Below are 24,261 nucleotides of genomic sequence, written 5' to 3'. Positions count from 1 at the left end.
AATTCCGCCTGCAGGATGAACTTGCTGGCGACCATGCAGTTATGTTTTGTCAGTTCTATAATTTGGGGGTATTCATTTTTAACAATTTGTAAGCATAAAGTGATGTAGAAGTTAATTTCATTTTAAACGACAGCAGTATTTTTTTTTCAGTTCTAAATGCACGTGACTAAAGACTTTGGCACTTTTAAATAACTGTATGAGTTGTAAAGCACGCACGGACAAAAGCTGGAGCAAATTGCGAAATTTTCGACAGAAATCAAAGCCGTTTTTGCAAAAACAGTTGTTCAAATATGAAGATTGTCATCAGATTTCTATCATACTAGAACAAAATATGTAATATAGGAATATATTCAGTAATATTTATGAATTATGGTTCGGTTTAGCAACGTGATTTTATTTTTGTGATAATATAAGCCACAAATTACAAAGCATGGCAATATCCGTATTTTATAGGTCAAACGTTAAAAAAAAACGATGTCGGTGAGTTTGACACTTCTGTTTCATGCACACGCTGCAACATTCCAGCCAGGTCACAAGAGCACCTTGACCTCACTCCAAGTGATCACGCTACTGGTTGTGGTTGAATCCCCGTGTCTGTTATTTGCATTCACGTCACATCAAGACATTGTGAAACTAGCGGATGACTCACTCTGACGCAGGTTCTGTTCACATAGTTCCCGTCTTTTTCTCGCGCGCGCACATGCACACGCAGACTTTCTCTGGAGAATCGCTCAGCTCATGAACGCCTACGCCCGCTGCTGTTCAGTGGCAGCCCTGTTCTGCACGGCCACCCCTCCCTTCCGTGGCCCCCTCCCTGTCCTCCTCCCTGTCCTGCTCCGGCTCAAGTCACTGAAGAAGAAGATGATGATGATGATGATGATGATGATGATGGGTTGCCGTGGCAATGGTTGGAAGTGGGCGGGTCCACAGCGCTGGTGGTGGGCGGCAGCCAGCCACTAAGCAACGTGGGAGGGATCTGCAGAGCGCACCCATCAGCCTCACTTTGAAAGCTTTGCAGAATGTGTGGGTGGAGAAAAGATGTGATTCCATGTGGAGGGGATTTTTACACAATAATGAACTTTGGGAGGTGAGAAATGTGGCACTTTTCTTGACAATTTTCGCATCACGCATTTGATATCCACGACGCTAAAATTGGCAACACCACTTGCAAGATATTGTTTCTATAATGTCCATGCACATATTATTTTTTTGGGGGGAGGTGGCAAATACGTTGCTAGCTGCCGAAAAAGCATTTCCATGGACGCTATCAGTTGGCTAAGCCAAGTGTACCATTTCTTATTTTTTTTTTGTTGCGAATTTGATGATTCATAGACATCCAGAAATAACGTGGCTGTGGGAATGCACGTTTGGCAGAAGCTATTTTAATCCCCTCTTCAAATATAGCAACTGTGTCTGACCAGAGGGTGGCGCTGTTGGTACAATAGTGAAGATGGGACAACAGTAGCTTCCGTCTGTTGAGGATCGCATGTTGTGCACTACATAAATAGTTCACCCGGTATGGCAGAACCACATAAATCACATTACCTTACAGTGTACTGTACACACACTATTTTTAAATAACCTTTTATGGTTTATCCCAGCCTCTTGGACTAGCATCTCGAATTGGATGCATATGCCTAACAATTGTATTAAAAGCCATCCTTTTGATTAGCATTAAATAATTTATACCTGAACTATTCAACTTTTATTGCTCATCATTCATTTGTTTAAATTAATGAAACGTATTATATATGTTTACAGTTTACTGCAATGGAAAATGCTTATATGATTGACGGCTCAACTGACCAATCGGATTGAGAATGTAGCGTTTTCCAAGAACCAATCAAAACCCGTGTCTTTTTCACAAGGTAGTGACGACAATTCGTCGTCCATTAGCCGGCTGGCGGAAGCCCGTTACTCTCCTACTCCGTTACTCCTTCGCGTTATTCCCGTGAACGCGTTCATTCATTTGTTTGCAGGGTTCGCTCTCCTTTTTTCGCTTTTCGCTTTGTCGACGCCGGCTTGCAATGTTGCATTTACGGCCAACGGCAGTGCTGAAGGAGATCTTTCAGAGGCAGCTGAAGCGACATTTGGCAGGCGCAGTCCACGCGCCCCCCGCAGCCGGCTACTGGTGCCGCTCTCCGGCCACGGCGACCGAGCAACACGCCGCCAGACGCTTTTGTTCCAAAACAGACGGACAGAATGAGGACAACAAAGATTCTGCCACCGACAAGTGAGTAAAGCCAATAAGCTATGCGCGTCGGATGCTCGCCAGCCATAGTCAACTTCATTGGGAAAATAAAATTAAATAAAAATAAAACAGTTATTCGTGATATTTTATGGGACTCAGCATTTATTATTGGAGTACGTAATATGTTTTAGGAAAAGGTGTATTTGTTGCTACATTACAGCGCAGCTGTTAGCAAGGCCTCTCGAAATGTATAGAAAGCTCGTTGTTAGCTACAGTTGCAGCTCTGATCAAAAATCACCAAGTACAAATACTGAGTTACTGTCCTGAAGTACAAATATCAAGTATCTGCACTTTATTGGAGGACAGTGGTCATTCTGTGACCGGAATTTAAAACACATGTATATGAAATCATCTTTGCCCATGAAAATGACATTAATCTGTTGCTGCAGCAAGACAATAAAAATGTTTGCAATGCTTTTTTTTTTAAACCAGAAAAATAGCACTTACTTTTTTACGTTGCAAATATATGAACCAGTCTATGAATATGAGTATTGTTCTATTGCCTGTCTATGTGTGTTGCGTCGCTGTTGGTATTCAAATAATCGTCAATCCCGACCACCGGTTTGTGGCACAGTCCTGGTCCTCAAGCCGCTTTGTATCGGGCCCCGAGGAGAGACAATATGGAATAGAAGTCCGCAAAAACCTATACGTGAGCCCTACCATTTTTTTTTTTAATTAGCACAGTTAAACAATTTACAGATAGTAAATCGTTTAATCCCAAATCTGGAACAGATGAATAGCATTTGACTTCATTTAAATCTTGAAAATTGCTTTAAAAAAAGTTGTTTGAAAAATGAGCGACTTAAAACAAGCACATCGTAAGCCAGTGCTTCTCACCCTTGGTGGGGACGCATGTGACCCTGAGGAACATGCTTTTTTTCCGCCGTACTACAATAAAGTGTAATTGCACATCCACTCCCGTAGGTGGCAGAGGCTCCCCCCTTGCCCATTGTGCGCAGCGAGTATTAACTCTTCAGTGTAGTTTTGTTTTGCAACGAAAATGCTATTATTTATAGTTGCGGCAGAGAATGGGTGGTGGGGGGGGGTGAATTGTTTTCTTGCTGGGGGGGCATAACAGATTTCCTCACCATCGTGATTTTTCCACACTTCGTGTTGCAAAACTTGCTCGCTGGCACGCTGCCGAGCATTTCGGGTCTTCGGTCATGACATTGAGCAGCAGATGAGTCACTCTCAGATTGATTTCTCAGTCGCTGCCACGCGCACGTCTCCTTCCACTGTTGGCCCGTTTGTCCTGAGCGCCAGCTTCGGCACCATCGCTTGGATGTGGATTGGCCGAGCAGGAAACGTGCTCATGGGCTTGAGTGCTCCAGTTGCTGCAGATGTTCCACCTTTGACCTTAGCACACGCAAGCCTCATTAAGGAAACACGGCCGTCTGATGTCTTGAAACAAAAAGACGTTTTGTGGGAAGCGCTACACACTAAATGTGAGGCTGTTCTAAAAATGGATCACCAGTTCTGGGACATTGTGATTTCCTAAGAATTTTGTCAAAATTGATCATTTGGAACTCTAAACACTTGCAGGAATAAAGTGTCTCACATTAATATTCGTCTGTTTATGACCTTGTTGCGTCATTGTTGATAATTACCCTGAGAAATCGTTCATTGCGTTCACGTGGACGAATTTCTTTGATTATTAAAAATATGTGGTTCCGAATCATTTGAAAATGTTTCCGCGCGCATCAAACTCGTCGCCCTCCTCATTTCTCAGTAGTCAAAAAGTAGCGCTCAATGTCAAAGGTCAGTGACCTCTGGTTGAATGCATTTCGTGGCCACTTCTGCTGTCGGGTGCTAATGCAGTGGTGTCAAACATAAGGCCCGTGGGCCGGCTCAGGCCCGCAAACTGCTATAATCCGGCCCGCGAGAAGATGTGGTAAAGTATAAAAATAAGTACGGCCCAACTAAATAAACAGCCGCCACGAAATTTGGCCAAATGGCCGATGTTACTTGCCCACAAGATTTGTAAACTTAATTCAATGCACTTTTACCATAACCTCACATCTTTTAATTTGTATAGCAAAATTCAATGTGGCGGTAATTCCGCGAGCCTTTCGTTCAAAGTGTTATTCTTGATATTTACAAGCAATGCTCAGATGAGTAGAGCAAGTTGAACTCGGAATTAGCCTGATTGGCACGATTTAAAACACAACCTCAAGTCATGTTTTTTATTGACTGCAATTGTTTTATGTTATAGATCATGATTTTATAGATTTTCCTCCACGTGTCCCCTGAGCTAAAATGAGTTTGACACGCCCTGGTCTATTGACACCTGCAAAAAAAAAAAAGATTCTTCAACAACAAAGCTGGAGGTGGCCTTAAAAATGCGCACGGCGCTTGTACGCTTTGTAGATCGCTGTCAATTGAACCGCTTCTCTTGTTCATTGTCACAAATTCATTAATATTTCCTCTGCACATTCTCTTCCTTATGTTGATCTGCTTGCTTTGCTTTGTAAGTATCTTGCGACTTTAATTTGACTTTTGGTGTGTTTCCCATCCGTAGAGGTAGCCCCCCCCCCCCCAAAACCCTCCACAACCCCTCCCGCCGCTTCCTTTAAATATCCCAATTAACTTCCAGAAGCTGCTTGGCTCCTTGACCTTGTCCATCTCCTCCGCCGCATCTCTCTTCCCCTCGTCTGTATTCGTCCTCCTCGCAGGACACTGGCCTGCCTCCCATAATGCACCCCAGCGTCCTGTTGAGCAAATCCCAATCAGATGTTGATTTGATTGGAATCAGAGCTGCCCTCCTGACCTCACCAACTCGCTTTGCTGCTGCGAGTACCAGCCAGGTCCACACCCGAGTGCATTCATTCATCTCTGTGGGTCCGCTCGATTGAGTTGACCTTCAAACTTGCAGACCAGCAGCGGTGGCGGCTGCACTCATGCAGACTCCGCTTGCGATTGATTTTGAAAACTGTGCAAGCCGATGACATTCCCTGGCTGGTAGTCGAGCAATAACGCAACTCAACTTGCGATATGTTCCGCCGTGAGTTGGACTTTGGTCTGACCCGTGCGTGCGTCCGTCTTGTTTGTGCGTCTGATGCAGGAGAAGGAAGGCAGGCATTCTTCCCAGCCTGGAGGACCTGCTCTTCTACACCATCGCTGAAGGCCAAGAGAAGATCCCGGCACACAAATTCACCACAGTGAGTCCTTACAACGGTTGCGAAATTCCATCCATTTGCAAGGTTGGAAAATTTCAAAGGGAATTGAGGGGAACAAATCAGGAGAGTACTAAATTGTGTGGCAAGGTTTACTTTTCATTTAGTAATTTGAAAGAGATTTTGTTGGGGTTTTTTTTTGTAATGGAGGGAGGGGAGGGGGCATTTTTTGTTGTTATTTTTCTAGTGGGTTGGTCGGGGGGGTTGAGTAATATTAAACCCAACATTGCATGATTTTGATAAAATCAATAAAATAATGAATTCTTCATTTAAAAGTTGCAAGTTTACTAATGAATATGGTGAAAAGACATGCTTTATTAAATTCTCTCATTTTGTCTTCTCGTGACAGAGCAAAATGTTGATATTTATGCTTTCCAAAATCTCCGCTGCTTAACTTCCCATTTAAATTGACTGAGATCGCCCCATACCCCAACCAAGAAAATGGCTGTGCATTTCTTTTTTCTTTTGATGAATTATTCAGTCGTCTTCCCTCCACAGGCTCTCAAAGCCACGGGGCTTCGCACAGGAGACCCCCGACTAAAAGAATGTATGGATATGCTGAAGGTGACCATGAAAACAACCTCAGATGGAGCCTTGGATAGACACCTCTTCAAGAAGTATGTTTTTCAAAAAGCACAACTCACTCAATCAAAGCTGCTTAGAGCAGCCAGCGTGCAGCCCGAGAACAAAAAAAAGAATAAAATAAAAGCAAAAAGTCTACACATTCCAGTCCAAATGGGAGTCGGCACGCACCCGTTTCTGTTTCAAGTGCCGTGGATGAAACGGAACTACATTTCACGTTTTTTTTGTTTCCTTTCGCTCTGAAGATTTAGTTTGAACCCAGACTGCTTTTGAACTGTTTGAACTGGATTTAATACTTTACAAACTGTACCCTTTATTATCAATATGTTTAAAAAAATATTTTATTTTGACTAAAGAGTACTTACATTGTGTTTTTCTAATTTTGTACACACGTAAAAAAAAAATCTTTAAAAACAAAAACTAATACTAAAACCAACTAAAACTAGGGATGTTTGAAAAAACTAAAACTAACAAAGCTGCCTTGAAAACTAATAAAAACTGATTAAATTTAAAAATAAAACAAACTCGAATTAAAATGACCAAACTATTATAATGCCAGTTTTCCATCCCAAAGCATGATACTGCCGCCGCCGTACTTGATTGTCGGGATGGCGTTCTTTTGGGTGATAAGCAGTGCCAGTCACGCAACATGACAAAATCTCCCAAACATGGGAAAATGTTTGTTTGTTTCACTCAAGATGAGAAATACAAATGGCAACAAGCAATTCATGAAGGCCCATCCTCCAAATATCAACGCTATCCGTTGCCATCTTGTGCTTTAGCTTTCCACCACGCGCACAAGCAAAGCACGTTGCCTCTAAAGTGTGACGATGATGTCGGCTCCCCTCGCCAGGGCATGATGACGGCTCATGGCTGTGATCCTCTGCGTTGTCTTCCAGGGCTTATTTTTAGCGCTTGGCCTCATGCAGGAAGCACGTGAGCAGCCGGTGGAGTGCGGCATGTTTTCCCCACAGGGATCCCACGCTACCGGGATTACAGCGAGCGATGCCAGAGAGATAGCGGAGATCCAAATCCCACACCGCTGCCTTGTTTTCTTTGTCATGGCAGAAAGAGAGAGAGAGAGAGAGAGAGAGGGAAAGAATTTGAGTTGATTGAAAATGCAGTGGGAGAGCAGCGCACTATTTGGCAAGTGAAACAATACTTTATGTTTTGCTTTTGTTTTTCTGGAGTTAGGGCTCAGCAAATAGCTGCCTGTCGTCATCATCATATATTTTTTTAGCGTCAGCCTAGTAATAGTGGAGGTGGGTTTCGGGAACGGGAGCGTCCCTCACCACAAGCGAAGGGCAGAATCTCAAATGGGCTGTAATTCTTGATTCTTGACCAAACTTTTGACGAGTGATCGACAGTTATGCTGTTTTTTTTTAGGCCGATGCCGATTATTAGTAGTCATGTAGGCCGATAACTGCTATTTGATATTCATTTCTTGAAAAAAAAGGGGTAAACATTTTGAAAAATATTTATTATATATAAAAATTTATTTTTGTTAAAGATTTTTTTAGATCTTAGAAAAGTGCACGCAGCTCCCAGGCTCAGCTGCATGTCTTATGGTTCAATGAAAACAACTCTTTCAAGTTTACCGCGGAAAAAAGTTTTCTTTTAATTGTGAGTTGGAGTAGATTGACATTTATTCAAATTTTGACAAAGACTGTTGCCTTTCCTTCATATGCTCGCTGGACCTCTCCTGTAGTGCGTGTGACTCGAGGTGAAAAAGCAAACAGGCAGCTTACTGCTGATTGGCTGCTACCCAGTGCACAAGGAACCAATCAGATGGTGCTGTGGGCGGGCCAATCGGCTTCTGCAGGCAGGGCCACAAGCACGGCAGAGCGCGAGAGAGAAGTTTGCTGCAGCGAGCCAAAATTAACCATCTTTTAATATAACGGCCTCGAAAGTAAAAAAAAAAAAGCTGATGCCGATAATTTCTTTTGTGTATAGGTGTGTGCAGAGCAACATCGTGCTGCTCACTCAAGCCTTTCGTAAGAAATTCGTCATCCCGGACTTCCAGCCGTTTTGCCGCCACATCGGCGAGTTGTACGACAACGCGAAGAACATGTCTGGAGGGCAGGTGAGTGGCGATTCAACGACTCGACTCGTTTGAATGCCTTACAAAGAAATGTTCCCGCAGGTGGCCGACTACATTCCTCAGCTTGCTCGCTTCAGCCCAGACTTGTGGGCCGTCTCCTTGTGCACCGTCGACGGTCAGAGGTACGATTTCACTTTGGAAAGCTGAGTGGAAAATGTACATTGAAAAGCCAGCCGCGAAAAAAACGGTCCAGTACCCGCAGGCGGTCACGAACGGCTCACGACTGCGCGCCACCATCTTTGTTGCAGGCACACGGTCGGTGACACCAAGGTGCCCTTCTGTCTGCAGTCGTGCGTGAAGCCGCTGAAATACGCCATCGCCGTTCACGACCACGGCACCGAGTACGTGCACCGCTTCATTGGCAAAGAGCCCAGCGGCCTGCGCTTCAACAAGCTCTTTTTGGACGACGACGGTGAGGAGGCGCACGTCTGGCCCAAACAGGAGCCGTTCCGTTTCTGGAGCCGAGGGGTTGACAAAGGGGCAGCGCGGTGGAGGAGTGGTTAGCACATCCGCCTCGCAGTTGTCTCAAATGCCGCCTTCCTTTGTGGACTTTGCATGTTCTCCACCGTGCATTCGCCGTTTTCTGTTGGGTGCTGCGCCTTCCCTTCCGCCCGCATTCCAAAAGCAAGCATGTTCGCGTCCTTGGGTATAAATGTCGATATGTGCCCTGCGATTGGCTGGCCAACATTCCAGGGCGCAACCCCGCCTCTCGCCAAAAGTCAGCCGGGATAGCCTCGAACTCACCCGCAAACCTAATGGCAGAAAATGAATGAACGCGTGGATGCGTTGAATCGGAACAAAATGGGCGGGGTCAGACCAGATTTCATCTCAGGAGAGTTTCCGGTAAATTCTGAAGGGAATTTTGGGAAATAATAAACACAAATATAAACATTTAGCTTGTCATGAGCATCGTATGGAATTTTTGAAGTAGCATTTATGGACAACTACAGAGAACGTCTATTTTATTGGAATAGTTGACTTTTTGTTTTTCATTAAAGATTGATTTAAATATTACTCCCCCCGACTCAACCCACCGGTTTAAAAAAACAAGAACAAAAAAGCTCTCCCGTATCCAAAATTACCACGAAAGTCTCATTCAACTTGCAAATAAAAACGCACAAGACTGTCCTCCATTTTTTGGCAACGGCTTCTTCATATTCAACTGCACTCGTGTGAATTTTGCAACCTAGGTGACACCAGGACAAAATCTGCCCGGTCCTTGCGGCCTATCGGACCGCATTCCACTTGCGCTTTTCTCTTTCAATCTGGAGTTGTTTTGCCCGAGTCTCGTGTCCCGCCTGTAAACCAGCAGATTTCTCTCATGCAATCTGGAATTTTGTGCCGCAGACAAACCTCACAACCCCATGGTGAACGCCGGCGCCATCGTCTGCACTTCTCTCATCAAGGTAACAGAACCGCCAACCACAAAATCAACCAGCTGATTTTTATTTCAATGAAGTTAGTTTGGCAAATTTTCAGAAATGTCAGATTAGTGCACTCGCACAGATTAAGGTTCTAATCTTGCTGAAAGGGATTTGGTGGGAAGCGGCATAACCAGGACACTCACACGTGCTCACAAAAAAAAAAACGTCAGGTCACCTTCAGTCACACACTCAAGAGCGCCCCCTGCTGTTTAATACAAAAGTGATTTGGGAATTGAACGTGAGGCACCAAAATAAAATCCACGATTGCTGAGGCTTTTATTATGCAAAACTGCCGAGATTGATAAAAAAATGTGTTTGTGTTTCAGCAAGGAGCCAGCAATGCTGAAAAGTTTGATTATGTGAGTATCACCGTCTATATTTGTCATGCATCTTTTTGCATGTCCAACAACCTTGACACGCCCACACAAAAGTTTTCTTTCCTCAAATTTGGGGTTGCCACTGCAGAAAACAAATCGGGGATTTTTTTTTTTTTAAGTCAAGCTCCCACTTTACTCGGCTTGCACATCCTGATAACTTTGCGTGATAAATCTGCAGGTCATGAACTTCATGAACAAACTGGCGGGAAACGAATATGTCGGCTTCAGCAACGCCACGTGAGTTCGACGGTGCCTCATTATTATTCGGAGAGAACGATGAAAGTAGTAATCCTTGCTGTCTGTGTCTCAGGTTCCAGTCAGAACGAGAGTCCGGAGACCGAAACTTTGCCATCGGCTACTACCTGAAGGAAAAGAAGGTCAGATAGAACTCCTCTATAGGAGGAGAGTCATTCATGAATTCCATCAGCCGACTTCCTCTCACCTAAAAATAATGTCAGAGTTGCCTCCCGTCTTGATTATCGCTGCTGACTTCTCAAGTAAATTGCAAAATTGTCCCCAGGCCTTTTTTTTTTGCCATGAAACGCCCCCCAAAATGAAATTTTTATTCTCGTGAAGACTGTCCACATGGGGCTCAAATTTTCTCCTTCCTCCATCCCCAAAGATAAGCGGACTCACATCAACTGTGTGTGTTTTTTTCTTTTCTCCATTTTCTCTTTGCAGTGTTTTCCAGAAGGAACCGACATGACATCCATCTTGGACTTCTACTTCCAGGTAAAGAACGAGCGGCAGATCCCCCCGAGCGAGCGACATAATGACAATGTGATTGTTTCCCTGCCAGTTGTGCTCCATTGAGGTGACCTGTGAGAGTGCCAGCGTCATGGCGGCAACCCTCGCCAACGGTGGCTTCTGTCCCATCACAGGAGAGCGCGTGCTGAGCCCGGAGGCGGTGCGCAACACTCTCAGCCTCATGCACTCTTGTGGAATGTATGATTTCTCGGGACAGTTCGCTTTCCATGTAAGTATCGTCGTCCCGCTGGCGCAAGGGTGTCAAACTCATTTTCATCACTGGTATGCCCTGCCGTCGGTTGTCATAGAATCCGAATCCGAATCCGAATCCGAATGGCCTTTATTGTCATTATACTGCGAGATTGAGAGCATACGATGAAACAAGAGTACAGCGATAATGAAGCTTCACATTTGCTTCATGAACTAGTTGTTGTATTTTTTGGCTCCTCTAGATGGCACTCTCTGTCCAAAATTGGGTGAAGGCAAACCCAAAGTGCCATCGAGAGGAATTACGCAAGTGGTTCATGAAGCAAACTTGAAGCTTCATTTTTCTATCACTTCGATTAACCTCAAGTCTGAAGTTGCCACTGAGACACTTAACTTGATGAGGGGGAAAAACATTTGTCATCATATTTATTTGTTTTACCAAAGATTTATGAGGGGAAAAAAACAAATGTGTGCATCCACTAATCAGTCATCTTTCGTCCTTGAGTTTGACAAAAAAAAAAAACACTTGAAAAAGCGTTTGCTGCTCAATGTTGTGTGGTTGCAGGTGGGCCTCCCGGCGAAATCCGGCGTCGCTGGCGGCATCCTGCTTGTGGTACCAAACGTCATGGGCGTCATGTGTTGGTCTCCTCCTCTCGACAAGTTGGGCAACAGTGTGCGAGGCATCCAGTTCTGCACGGTAAACTTGTACCTTCCGTCTTCTAAACGACAGCGAGACATTTTTTTAAAATTTTGAAACCCTCATTATAAGGCAAATTTTGTAAAAGATTATCATTTCCCCAAATATTTGACCACCCAAAAAAAAACTGGCACGTTTCCTGAGCCGTTAACGTATCGTCAAAGAGAGCAAGCCTTTTTCTACTCTTAAACTGCTCAGTAAGTTGTAAAAATAAAAGCACACAGTGACCAATAGTTTACTGCATTTGTTGGGAAAACAAAACATGAAAATGATCGGCCGCAGAGCAAAATGTTTTTAATGATCGTGTGGTCTTGCCGCAGGACCTGGTTTCCCTCTTCAACTTTCACAACTACGATAATCTGAGACACTTTGCAAAGAAACTGGATCCTCGGCGGGAGGGAGGCGACCAGCGGGTGAGCGACGACGTGTCTGAGAGTTGTCAAATTGTGTTCGGAGGCGCCACCAGGTGGAAAACGCAATTTTTTTGCTGTCCGCCTTCTTTCAGGTGAAGTCTGTGATCAATCTGTTGTTTGCTGCCTATACGGGAGACGTGTCAGCCCTGCGGAGGTACGTCATCGCAAAGCGTCGGACGGCTGCATTCTCTTTGGGTCTTCCATGTTGCGTCCCATCTCAGGCTTTGTTTTGCCACGGCAGGTTTGCTTTGTCCTCCATGGACATGGAGCAGAGGGACTACGACTCCAGGACGGCTCTGCACGTGGCTGCAGCCGAAGGTGACGCTCGGGAGACATTTTGTTCCCCACGGGACGCTGATGTCTTTGCTCTTTTTGTTTGTCTTTCAGGTCACGCAGAGGTGGTTCGCTTTTTGCTTGAGGCCTGTAAGGTCAACCCGGTCCCCAGAGACAGGTAACGACTACAGACGGAAATTTTGAAAATGTTTGCTAACTTACAAACGCGCGTGTTTTGGGAAAAAAATAAAGAAGTGAAGCAATCAAAGACGAGCAAGAATCCGATCGATTTGATCAAGAGCAGTGTTAATGTCAAACCACCTTAAACGTTGGTTTGTTTGTTTTTTTTGTACAGCACAATTTGAATTCCAGTTCACTTGTATTTGACTTTTTAGGATAACGTTTACATTTTTTTATTTTAAGAAAAGGCAGCTTTATTTGCGTCTGATATTTCATGTCATTTCCCGCAGTTACAAAACAATTTAAAATAACTGAAATCAATGGAAAGGCCATTAATCCGTTTCAGCCGCCTTAAAAAAAAACATTGAATAAGAAATGTCCCCAATTTCCCCGGAGAGTGGACCCCCGGCTCCTAAACCTGCCGACTTGTCTTGCAGGTGGGGCAATACACCGATGGATGAGGCGGTTCACTTCGGCCACCACGACGTGGTCACCATCCTGCGCGATTATCACAATCTGTACAGTCCTCCGGAGAGCCCAGCGACAAAGGACAAAGCGGCGGAGCAGAACTTGGATAGCATGCTGTAAAATATCTGGCGGGGGAGGGGGGTGGAGGCGGGGCATCGCCTCTCCATAGCGTCTCGCACAGAACTGGATATAAACTTTCCGTGTATACGTCAAATGTTCTGATGACGGCAAATGTTAGCACCCAAGAAAAGCTCTTAATCGTGTCGTCGTTCGCTAGTGTTGTACTTTCGGTGTTTGTTGACGTAGTTTACTTTTGTAGTCTTTCAGGTTGTTACCAGCCAAAAGCTGAATGCGGGCTTCATTGAGTGGCAGCTGGTTCGTTATTTTGTTGTAGACAAAAAGCGCAGTATTTTCAACATGGCCACGTGGTGGAATGTATCGTCTCCTCACAGTCGGTGTTTTTATTTATTTGTGTATTTAACGTGCGAGTAGAAATAGTTCAATTGTGGCACCGTGTTGGATTAAGCCTTGACCAACAAGTCATTCCCAATATTATGACTGGAAAATGTTTTTTGTTTTTTTTTGCTGTTTACATTCCCAAAAACATGTTTTTATTTTGACTTCTTTACTATTTATTCTGGTCAAAACTTGGTATAACGATGTCGACAATGAGCCAAAGTTCAGGAATTTGTTGTGAGAGTGCAACTAATCCAAGCATATAATGAAGCTTTTGGATGTTTTTATTTGTATTTAATGTTGTGACACAGTTTGACATATTTGTAACACAAATTGCTGAGAATCACGCTTGGGAAACATTTGAAGAACTCAGTGGACAACTTGAAAACATGGTCGGTTTTGGTTGTTTCCAATCATGACGCAAACAAGGCAGAAGCACAACAATTGTAATGTTACCAATCTTGACACATTTAGCAGAGCGAAAGTTCGAATGGACTCCCGTCGTTGCTGCCGTGATTGGATGTTTTGATTTCTGAAAAGGTTCTCACAGGTTAAATAAATACGACTGTACACTTGGACTGGCTGTTCTTATTTGCACATTCCTTCGTTTGTTGAAGGTAAAAACATCTTTAACAATGTCTTATGCATACCATGATACAATTTAAAATATAAAAAATGCAACACTCTTTTAATTTCATGCCCATTTCGTTACTGTCCCACAAATCATGCGAGTGACTTGCTGTGGTGAACAAACTGAAATATTTTTAATGTTCACAATTGTTTGTTTTATTTCAAATGTAAATCCAACCGACTTGTGTTTTTTAATTACAAGTTTTAGTCAAATAAATGTAGCATTGCCTTCCATTTGAATCGAAGGGAACTGTTCTACGTTTAGGGTTCGTTATGTGCAGCTTTCCCACTTGAAAGAAGATCAATTTGTCCTCACAAGATTTGATTCAATGATCAAGCAACGTTTTATTTAGATTTCAGTATTGTGATAGTCGATCATGAAAGTTTCAGGGCAGAGCGGCCTGATTGGCAATCAGTTTCAGGAGTGCCAACCAGGTGCAGTGATTAACCGCCACCCTTTAAAAAGGGAACTTGTGTGCAGTTTGACTACACAACACTCACGCAGCGCCTCGCTTGCACCTTCCTGGAATTTCTTATTCGATGTATCGTGATGTCCTGTCCCCTTGCTCCTAAAATCATCGTGCGTGTCTGAAAACTTATTTAAATCAGCAACAATTTTTTTTTTAGTTTTTCATCCAACGATTACTCCCTTCTTCGGCTGCCCAATGTGTCGTGGCCTAAATGTGGGGGCTCGTCCGGGAACTCTCGGGAACCCGCGACTTCGAGCACCAAAGACCTTTGCTTGCCCCGCGACTCAAACATTCACATGAAAAACTTTGAAACCATGCCTGCCTGCGCCCAAGTCAGGCGACACCGTTTGTGACTCGATATTATGATGATTAATAACAAACCCTTCTCAATGGTATTTTGTTATACGGTCCATTAATTTGCGTTCAACTTTTGTGACGACTTTGCGGGTCACCACAGCAAGTCAGCCACATGAGTATTGTATGAGATCTGATCACCTTTTCTCATTTCTTTGCACACATTTCTAAAATGTTGTATTCAATATCTGCAGCAAGCCAGTTTCTTGTGTTTGGTGAGCTCCAAAATGTTGTTTGCAGCTCAGTTTTGGCTCTAAAGGTCTTCCGCCATCTGGGAAGAAAGAAACGGAACACGTTACTTGATTGGATTTCCTTCACGTGTTGTTTTGGGGCAGACATTTTAGATTTTGTCTTCATCTTTTGAACAAAAATGCTTGTTAGTTTTCGTCACATTTGGTCATTCCTATTCGAGATAGTTTTAGTTGTCGGAAACTCTAAGAAACAAATTTGGCTAGTTTTGGTAAATTTAGTCAACGAAAACTCAGAAAGGAATTAGTCCCTTTTAGTTAAAAATAGGCATGCAAGATTTCCGCCCAATGGCAAAGAATTTCTGGATGACAAAAGTGCTAACGGTGGAATCAATGCTCATCGTTCCAAAATGAGCCAAATATCCAAACATTTTATTATTATTATTTGTCTTAAAGCAACATAAATAAACAAAATAAAAACGTTTTTAATAACATCGACTTGTAGTAGATTTGTTCTAATACAGTAGCACAAGTCCAAACTCTATCGAACATTTATTTTATACCTGCAACAGTTATCAGAATGAAGTAGCCTGTCGTGGAAAAACATGTCAGCGTGTGTGCGAGCCGAGAAAAATGACTGCAGACGTGTTTGTATTTTGTTGTGACCGTTTGTGCGCCCTGCGTGCTGTCCCGGTAGTGGGCGTGCCCAAACGAAGATCGGTTGCGCCAGCGTTGTAATTTTTTGAACAAAAGATTACATGTACAACAGGAAGGGATGTCATAAATTTGGAACGTTTGATGGACCACACGCTACGTCACCGAAAATTCATTTCCGTCGCGTCATGTTTTCGTCATCAAAGAGCCACGTTTACCTCGTCATCGTCTCGTTATCGCCCTGAAAAAAAGGGGCGTTAACGAAATATTTTTGTCATCGTTCATCCCGACGTTTCTTTTGTCTTACCGCGTCAAGATCGGTGTGACTGACAGACTGCTCCAAAAATCTGTAGAGTTCAGGCAAGATGGGCATCATTTTTTCTTGCAGCTGGGCCGGATGTCTGCAGGCGCGGAGACAGAAGCCATCGTCAACGCGACAACTCGGAGATGCCTTCACCATACACGATTCGAAAAACGGCGCTTACACTTCCGACACGGATATGAGCTCCGTCTTCATGTAGCCGCTCTTCCCCGTGTTCTCCACGTCCATGGGCTCTGGGGCTGGACGCCAGTTGGACACAAATCACGTATAAGAACGGCGGTATGAACCTTCAGTAATACGCCGACTTCATGAGCGAACCGGTTAACTCAATTGACTTTCTTATCAAATACATTTGAGTATAGTATCAAGCCGGAGTCGTACGATCCTGTTCCTCGATGTCCTGCCTGTTTTCCATCTCTGCCTGCTGCATCAGACTTCTGCACATCTTGCAGATTATCGGATTATTTGAATCAGGTGTGTTGTAGCAAAGAGAGAGATGGAAAACAGGCAGGACACATAACGGCCCCCTCAGGGAACAGGATTGAGGACCCCTGCGAGAAAGTCTTACCCTCCAAGTTTTTGGCATAGTACTTCTTAAAGGCCATGTCTTTTGGGATGTCGGGGTAGAGGAAGCGGAGCGGGTTGTCGGGGATGTCGTCGGTCGCCATCACCTTGTACGTGCGGATGATGTCGGCCAGCGAGACGGCAGTCAGATCTTTCTTTGTGTACGGCTCCACTGAGTGGAAGATGGGCTTGTCTTGCAGGAAAGAAAAACCACGTGAGGATCATTTGAGCAGATACGCGAGTGAGGACGAGCGCCGGTGCTCACTGAGCAAGTCGTGTTCGATCCACGTGAAGGTAATGGCTCCTTCTTTGCTGCTCTCGCTGAACCGGAGCAAGAAGGTCCCGGGGCACTTGTCGCTCAGCAGGGCCTTTTCGCGCTCTTTGCTGATGAAGCCCAAGATGAAGCTGCACGGACGGAGCCGGTCAAGTCAAGTCCGTTGGTTTGAGCGGTTACGAACTGAATTGTAACAAATGTTCTCATTTTGTTGGCCAATTTTCGCTCGCCTCGTCACTACTTGCCGACGTGGCCTTCGGTCGCTTTTCTTGAATGCATCACGTAAACGAGCGTGTGCGCGGCCACTCGAGAGGAAACACTCACCCGTCGTTCCAGAGGAACAGCAAGTGTCTCTTGATCAGATCCAGGATGCCTTCGATCCACAGCCAGAAGGGAAAAGCTTTCTCGTTGGCGTTTTGTTGCTACACAAAAACAAGGTTTGTCTTAGTGGGGACGCAACCGTCATCATCAAGCGCTGCGTGATTCCTGCACTTTGTCACCTTGCAGAACTTGTTCCAGGGAATGAGCCCGTCTGGGTTCCTCTGCGCTTTGGCACCTGCGGAGAGTCACACAATCCTTCTTATCAAGCCACGAAGACAAGTTTGCCATTTTTTCATGCTTTGCGGCGGAGGGTCTGACCCAGCAGCTTGTCAGCCAGCATGTTGAGCTGCTCCTGGTTCAGACCTCGCTTGGTGATGGAGGAGAATTGCCAGCCCAGAACCTCGGAGAGCTCAGACCACTTGGCTGCCGGGGGGGACAGGAAGAACTGAAGGTTCTGGGAAGGGACACCAAAAGGAGCGTTTGTCAACGACTCACAAAAAAGTTTGGGATGATTTGGAAGTTTCAGAATGACTCTGGAGTTCAGGCTAAGTTTTAGCGGTGAATGTCATGTGGCCGGCGACGTCTCACCTTGGGCTCACTGGTCAGCATGTTGTACCACAAGATGGAGGCCCAGCCGCTGGGAAGCTGGCACACGTTGGAGATCACCACCACGGGCAGAGACAGCGCCTGGCACCGAGACAATCGTCGGTCATTTTCTCGGCCAGCAAGAAGCAAATTGCAGAGAGTCGCACCTCCAGCTTTATCTTGGTTCCGGACTGGCTGAGCTGCAGCTCCGACTCAAAGCTGAGCGAGTGAAGCTCCTTTGTGACGATCAGCGGACCCTAGACGCAGCAACGTACATTTGGCAGCCTGACCCGAGTGGGGAAAAAACAGAAGACAAGCAAGTGGCCGTCTTACCTCACTGTTTCGATTTCCTGCCACTTTCTGCTCTTTTAATTGCTAAATGAAAAAGAAAACACAAACGTTAGTGGACTTCCACAGGAAATACACAACTCAGAAAATGCTCGTGCAACTGCTCAATTTTCTGTTCTCTGACAAGGAGCGAAATGGAAACACTCAAGCAAGTGTTCCATACACGAACATTTCCAAGCACGGCCACGTCTATCCGTTGGTGCGACGCTTCCACTTTCTTTGTGTAGCTCATCTGTTGTGACCTGCTGATGACATTCTGGGCCACGCAAAGCTCAGTGGCCATTTGCTGACTCATCCGCCCATTATCTGTTTCGCTTCTCCTCACAAGAGTCACGGAGATGCTGGAGCCTTTTCGGACACTAGGCGGGGAACACCTGAACTGGTTGCCAGCCAATCGCACGGCACACAAAGACTATGCGCACTCACAATCGCACCTCGGGACAATTCACCTGTCTTTGGAATGCGGGAGGAAACCAGAGTACCCGGAGAAAACCCGCGTGGGCACGGGAAAAACACGGATTGAACACCTGTTGTGACTTTCCGGAAATTTACAAACAGCAACGTCTCCGGCAACTACTGAAGATTAAAACATCAAAAAAGGTCCCGAACGTTGCTTTTCTTCAAATTCTCATCAACTCAACAGTGAAATAAAAGAAAACTTGCCAGATGTCGGAACTCTGCTGTCAGGCTGCCGTTGGACTCCTCCATATTCATGACTTTGCTGTTTGTTCCCAAGATGTTGAACCTACGGAACCTACGAGACACACATGGACCTCTCGCTGCCATTCGCCATCAACAATGTGTTGGACTTCGTGCACGTGTCAAGCGTCACAAGACGTACCCTTTCTTGTCCGTCACATCCCTGAAAAGGTCAAGACGGCACATTAATGACAAGTTGTTACCAAGTGTTGTCGTGCATGTGGCAGACGGAGATCGTACTTGTCAAACAGCGCCTTGACTTTGAGCTGGTAGTTGAACTCGGGCAGCTTCACCAGGAACCTGAACACGCACACACGCAACGGACGGCAAGAAAATGGCGTTTGGCATCCTCACAGTGCGTCGGTGTGGTTTGCTGAATGCCCAATGTTTGTTTTACCGCAGTTTGACGGTGAACTGAATGGAGGTTTTCAGCACCAGTGGCCTCTGAGGGTGGGTGGGCATGCAGGGCTGCCGCTCCACGACCAAGGCGCTGCTCACACAAAACAAGCGCACGCATCACGCACAACGGATGAACAAGCGGCCCGCAGCGGATCGTTGCTCTTACTTGGAGAGGAGCGTCTTGAGCAGCTCCAAGGCGCGAACCTCCAGGACGTCTTTCTTCAGCGTGATGGGGTCGCTTTCGTAGGTGAACTTCTGCTCCAGCTCTTGCAGCTTCTTGAGATGCTGGCGAAACTGTTGAAGAGTCTCGGCGACCGTAGTGAACCTGCAGGAGACCACCACTTGCTGGGAAGAAATTCGATGCCATGACTTTTTTTTTCCACTTGCGAGGCTTCGCTTGGTCGCTTTTACCTTGCTTTGTGTTGCGAGGTCACATTTGAGCTGAAGCTTTGAGACGTTTTGAAAGGCATATCCGACTCAGCGGCCGAAGGTTTGTGACGGTATCAAATGTTGATTTTTGCATCAAGGTTCGTTCAAGGTTGCAAATGCGAAATTCCGCCTGATTACGGTACATCAAACCAGTTTCTTTCTTGACATTTTCTTTTATTATTTTTTTATACACATTGTTTACAATTCAGTTTTATTTTTTGAAATTAAAATTGAAAAAATTGTTGCGACGAGGATTGACTTGAGAGTAATGAGCCAAGCAGACTGCAAAGTATCTTATCAGGAAAATAAAAAGGTAAAAAAAAGTAAAAAAGTTTGCATATTGCTTTTTTTTCCCCAACTATTATTTGTTTCATATTTGGGTTTTATTTTCGTCTTTTGTGCAAAACGTTTACTGACCTCAAACAAATCTTTATGGTCATGCCTGATTCAAAACAATTGTGGTGCATTTTAGCGGTTGATAACCTTTCAGAATATCGAGGCTGCGCGGGCGGGGCGCTCACCAGTTCTGCAGCTGATCCAGGCAAGCGTTGGGCGGGCCGCCGATGCAGGCGATCTGCTGCCGCCGCTTCCACTCGGGCAGCTCCTCGGAGATCAACTCCGACAGCAGCACTTGCGTCACGTTCAGGAGCTCCGACAGCTGGAGTATCACGTCCTGGTCGCGCAAAGAGAGTCATGACGTGCCTTTTAATATTCCACTTGGATTTTATTTTTCGCGCGCACGACATTGTTGCGCGGTATCAAAAACCCACCTGCCGTTTTGTTTTCAGATCCAAACACATCATCATGATGACCCTCTTCTCCCGTTCCAGTTCCTTTGGCATCATATCATTGAGTTCGTTCTCTAAACAAACACACGAGCGAGCCCTCATGTCAGCCCCGATCATGTCACGTTTACGCTTCTTTCCCTCAAAGGCTGGCGTCACCTCTGTTCCTCAGCGTGTTGAACTTAAAGTCGTATTCATCCTGCTGATCTTCCAGATTTTTTATGGTTTGATCAGCCACCTGAGACACAAAATTGTGAAGAAATCCTCGCCAAAGTCGAATTGTGGTCAATGCATCACCTGAGCTCTGTCCCGCATCTCCTTCACTTTGTTGCCCAGTTTCTGTTTCTCCACCACCATGGCCGTCGCCATTCCCTCGCTCTCCTGCAATTTTGGCATGACATCGGCTTTTAGACATCAATCTTTGGGATCGATGTGTTCCTAGTACAAGAGCGGCAGTTTTACCATGCTGCTCTTGGCGCATGCGAGGATCATGCGCTCATCTTTTAGGTTCTTTGAAATGATCATGGCCATGTGCACGGGGTCGGTCTGGAAGCGGTCCTGCAAAATGAGAAAATCAATCAACAGAAGAGCACAGATTCGCTTCATTGTCATTGGAAAATAATGAAAAAAAAAAAAGAAAAAGAAAGCATGAAAATTGAACGATAATGAAGAACAAACACAAACACGATGAAAATTTGAAAAAAATGAGCACTTATTAAATAATTCGCATTGACGGGGAACTGAAATATGAGGCCGCTTTGTTGGATAAAAAGTGATTCACGTTTATTTTCATTAAAAAAAAAGGGACTAAACATATCATTTGCAGAATAGAATGATGACAGTTCATAATAAGTTCACCATATAATTCATTGCACTTAAAATTTGTGTGCGGATGACTTGAGACGTGTCATATTACATATAGCTTCTCAAATAATTAAGAATAAGTTGTGGCTAATCAATGGATCTCATTAATTGCCTTTCATTTCCATGTAAACATAAAAAAAATACAAGAGACAACAATTCAACAATCAAGCTGAATTAATTTCAAAGAGTATAAATAAAAAAAAAAAAAATGTGTAGGTCGGCGAGGTCTGACCTGCAGGTTTCTCTTGATCTTGCGGCAGTTGTGTTGCTGCAGGAAATTGTTGTCCAGAGCAAAGCGGCTGTGTTGGTCATCCAGTTGGGCCAGGAGGTCATGAAAGCGGACGATCGCTAATGATTCTTGAGCTGCCACCAAGTCCCTGAAGATGCAAACGTATATCGGAGATGTGGTGACTCAATATACACGAGAACAGCGGCCCCCAAACCGCGGCGGGCCGCACGGATGAATGAGAGAAAAAAAAAATCTGGCAGTACTTCCAGGTTATTTATTATTCAAGGCTGAAATATATTATATTTTGAGAAGTGAACGACTTTGCTCCATTCCATCCATCTATGATGGACTCGTTTTGCTAATTGTCTCGGTCGCCTTATGCAAATATAAAACCCACAAGCAAGCAAAATGAGTAAAAAAAACGACATCGTAAGAAGCCCGCTGTGCTAATGGTTCGTTATAAAGCGTTATGGTGAGTCATATATGTTGAAACAATTGCTCTGTGTTGCCAAATGAGTGCAAAAGCCGCTCAGGACCTTCACAACCGGGAGTGCTATTTCACCTTCAACTATATTAGCAATGTTCGTTTTGATTTCAAATTCTTCCTCACTTGGCCAGAGTGCTGGTGCTCGATGACGTCAGCATTTGTCTGTCCTCTGGTCGGTTAGTCGAAACAAAACTTGTAACATCCACTCTAGACTAGCAAAACACGTTGGTTGCGACAAGGTCCGATTCAACACATTTAAACAATCTGCATCTCTTCCAATGCAGCCACGCACACTTCAGCATCAGTGGATTCAACTGTTTGCAGATTTGTTTTTTCACATTTTTTAAAAAATATATTTTTTCATTTTATTGTTATTGTTTTGTAAGGAGGGCTGGCGACACTGCGCTACAATGGTAAACACTTAATGACGTTATATCCACGCTTATTAAATTTTTTTTTTCTGCAATTGAGCGGGCAGATTGCTGATTTTCACAATTCGTTGTCCCTATCCATTGCGAATAACAGGGTTCCGTATATAAGTTCAACTCAATAATGCCTTAAAATATTTTTTTTTTCCGTCTGTAATCACATTTGTAACTCGAATCACATCATTGCTCAGTGAAATAAATGGAAATGCTATTCATGTGTTCAGCCCTCCACAAAAGGCCAACAAAAATGTGTGTGATTTTCACAAAGTTTGTTTGCATTAAACTGTTGACGATTTTTTTTGTAATAATCTCACCAGTCAATGCTCTCAATCCACTTGCTCAGGTACTCTCTGATGTCCATGGGGAATGAGTCATCGTAGAGCAGGTCCACCTGCTCCAGATACTTGGAGTCCAGCATCTGAAGCTGGTCCCACTGAGCCATCTCCTAGTCAATAGCAAATTTCAAACGTTGGGACAGAATATAAATACAACAAAGTGCTTAAAAAAACATTTTATTTGTAATAAGCAACTAACTCTTCATACTTAGTCTGTAATCTGTACTGAAGTTGAAGTCCAAATACTCGTGTAAAGAGACTAGTAATAGCACAGAAGCACTGATACGACCCCTTAAATAGAAATTAAAAAGTTCTTGAATACAACAGTAAAAAAATAAATGATTACTTTTAATTACATATATTACCCATTTTGATAACTTGGTATATTTTCAAACCAATGTATAAGAACTACAGAAATCCAATGTATGCCTTTATCATACGATTGGGAGGGGTGAAGAAGAGAAGATGGAATTGCCTCATTTGTTTCCCCGACAACATGCGGAATAGCTTGCTTCTCCTTATCCGTTTTCTTGAACGCTCCCAGGCTAATGTCCCTCCATTATTAACGCTGCGTCAGTTTGATTCCGTTTCTGGTCGGTTTGATGACCTAGCCTGGCCCATCCACAATAACTGACTGTCCACTGTAGTGTTAAAATCAAAATAAAACGTTTATATGTGGTGCTTAATGTTTATTTTCTCATGTGGCCCCTTTGGGAAATGCGTTGCTCTGATGTCAGCTTTCCCACGCTACATGCCCATGTGTCGTCTAAAAAAAAAAAAAAAAAACACTAAACAAACAAACAAACAAACAAACTAAAAACGCGTTGTAAGTAAAGCGGATGCAGACACCTGCAGATAGATATTTGCATTCAAATGTGGGGAATGAAAGTAAAAAGTCCTAATCAAATGAAATCTACTTCAGTACTTCGTTACGTCTGGCAAGCTGACATGCGTCAATCGGACATTCGCCGTAACACAGCTTTCATTATACAGTCATAACTATTTGATAACTACACAACAGATCTGTTACTTACACACGTTATTTTATTGAACTGCTCACGTGTACTACTCGAGTCAGAATCCTAAGCAGATATGTAAAGAAATATTGACATTTACCGTTTTGGTAGAAACCGAAGTAACAGAAGGAAAAGCGTGAACCGACGAACTTGTTGTGTCCGGTTTCCTCTTTGGCAAGCCTCTTGTTCCGTATGCGGACAACGACGTTGTCAGTCGGCCAGTGACACTGCAAGTAACCAATCACCGCCATGATTGTGTTACGTTGCACCGCCCATTTCTTAGGACAGCCAATCAAATGTCTCAAGAGTGGCTGTTCTATCACTTTGGTTGCTCCCCCTTAAACGTCATGAGTACTTAGTTGAGCTTCTAACAATGTCTTGTTTCAGCCAAATCAAGCCGAAATACGTAAACACGTTTTTGTCTGTATTTTGTGGTGTTGCAATTGGACTTGCAGTATATATTTTGAATGATTTAAAAAAAATCAAATAGACTTTTTGACGCGGGGTGTTACTTGTTGTTGGAACAGCCAG

The 24,261-nt window shown here is 44.2% G+C and overlaps 2 protein-coding genes across 4 annotated transcripts; one reads left to right on the top strand and one right to left on the bottom strand.

Moving 5' to 3' along the window:
- Positions 1-979: 979 nt before the first annotated feature.
- On the top strand, positions 980-13,927 carry glsa (glutaminase a). Of its 2 annotated transcripts, none has more exons than XM_088291111.1 (19): positions 980-1,087; positions 1,980-2,233; positions 5,319-5,409; positions 5,923-6,041; positions 7,960-8,089; positions 8,150-8,229; positions 8,356-8,519; positions 9,455-9,513; positions 9,858-9,890; positions 10,087-10,145; positions 10,219-10,285; positions 10,590-10,640; positions 10,708-10,884; positions 11,428-11,559; positions 11,880-11,972; positions 12,065-12,126; positions 12,214-12,290; positions 12,360-12,423; positions 12,863-13,927. In XM_088291111.1, exons 1-19 carry the CDS (start codon positions 1,049-1,051, stop codon positions 13,011-13,013), a joined length of 1,902 nt encoding a protein of 633 aa, XP_088147237.1. In that variant the 5' UTR covers positions 980-1,048; the 3' UTR covers positions 13,014-13,927. The 2 variants fall into 2 exon arrangements, with proteins under 2 accessions (XP_088147237.1, XP_088147236.1); XM_088291110.1 differs by having other exon boundaries at positions 5,313-5,409.
- Positions 13,616-23,943, bottom strand: stat1a (signal transducer and activator of transcription 1a). 2 transcript variants are annotated; one of them, XM_088291108.1, is made up of 24 exons: positions 23,831-23,943; positions 22,694-22,824; positions 21,468-21,612; positions 20,834-20,929; positions 20,669-20,752; positions 20,531-20,609; positions 20,357-20,448; positions 20,108-20,259; positions 19,324-19,482; positions 19,156-19,248; positions 18,999-19,058; positions 18,901-18,921; positions 18,723-18,813; positions 18,045-18,086; positions 17,879-17,968; positions 17,715-17,813; positions 17,445-17,580; positions 17,306-17,361; positions 17,130-17,227; positions 16,797-16,936; positions 16,536-16,724; positions 16,131-16,206; positions 15,953-16,046; positions 13,616-15,074 (listed from the first exon to the last, which is right to left on the bottom strand). In XM_088291108.1, the coding sequence occupies exons 2-24, from the start codon at positions 22,819-22,821 to the stop codon at positions 15,057-15,059; spliced, it is 2,238 nt and encodes a 745-aa protein (XP_088147234.1). In that variant the 5' UTR covers positions 22,822-22,824; positions 23,831-23,943; the 3' UTR covers positions 13,616-15,056. The 2 variants fall into 2 exon arrangements, with proteins under 2 accessions (XP_088147234.1, XP_088147235.1); XM_088291109.1 differs by lacking the exons at positions 13,616-15,074; positions 15,953-16,046 and having other exon boundaries at positions 16,131-16,254.
- Positions 23,944-24,261: the final 318 nt, after the last annotated feature.

This window comes from Idiotropiscis lumnitzeri, chromosome 3 (assembly GCF_059441095.1).
Source record: "Idiotropiscis lumnitzeri isolate Australia: NSW breed Sydney's pygmy pipehorse chromosome 3, RoL_Ilum_1.0, whole genome shotgun sequence".
Lineage (NCBI taxonomy): Eukaryota > Metazoa > Chordata > Actinopteri > Syngnathiformes > Syngnathidae > Idiotropiscis > Idiotropiscis lumnitzeri.
Note: the sequence above shows the minus strand (reverse complement) of the source record. Positions and strands in the feature narration are given on the sequence as shown.

Coding starts and splice junctions, on each gene's coding strand:
- stat1a (XM_088291108.1), bottom strand. CDS start 22,821: ATGGCTCAGTGGGACCAGCTTCAGATGCTGGACTCCAAGTATCTGGAG. Junction 20,610..20,668: donor AGATGCGGGACAGAGCTCAG/GTGATGCATTGA, acceptor TTTGTGTCTCAG/GTGGCTGATCAAACCATAAA. Junction 18,922..18,998: donor GTCAAGGCGCTGTTTGACAA/GTACGATCTCCG, acceptor TGACCTTTTCAG/GGATGTGACGGACAAGAAAG.
- glsa (XM_088291110.1), top strand. CDS start 1,049: ATGTGGAGGGGATTTTTACACAATAATGAACTTTGGGAG. Junction 5,410..5,922: donor CGGCACACAAATTCACCACA/GTGAGTCCTTAC, acceptor TTCCCTCCACAG/GCTCTCAAAGCCACGGGGCT. Junction 9,891..10,086: donor ATGCTGAAAAGTTTGATTAT/GTGAGTATCACC, acceptor ATAAATCTGCAG/GTCATGAACTTCATGAACAA.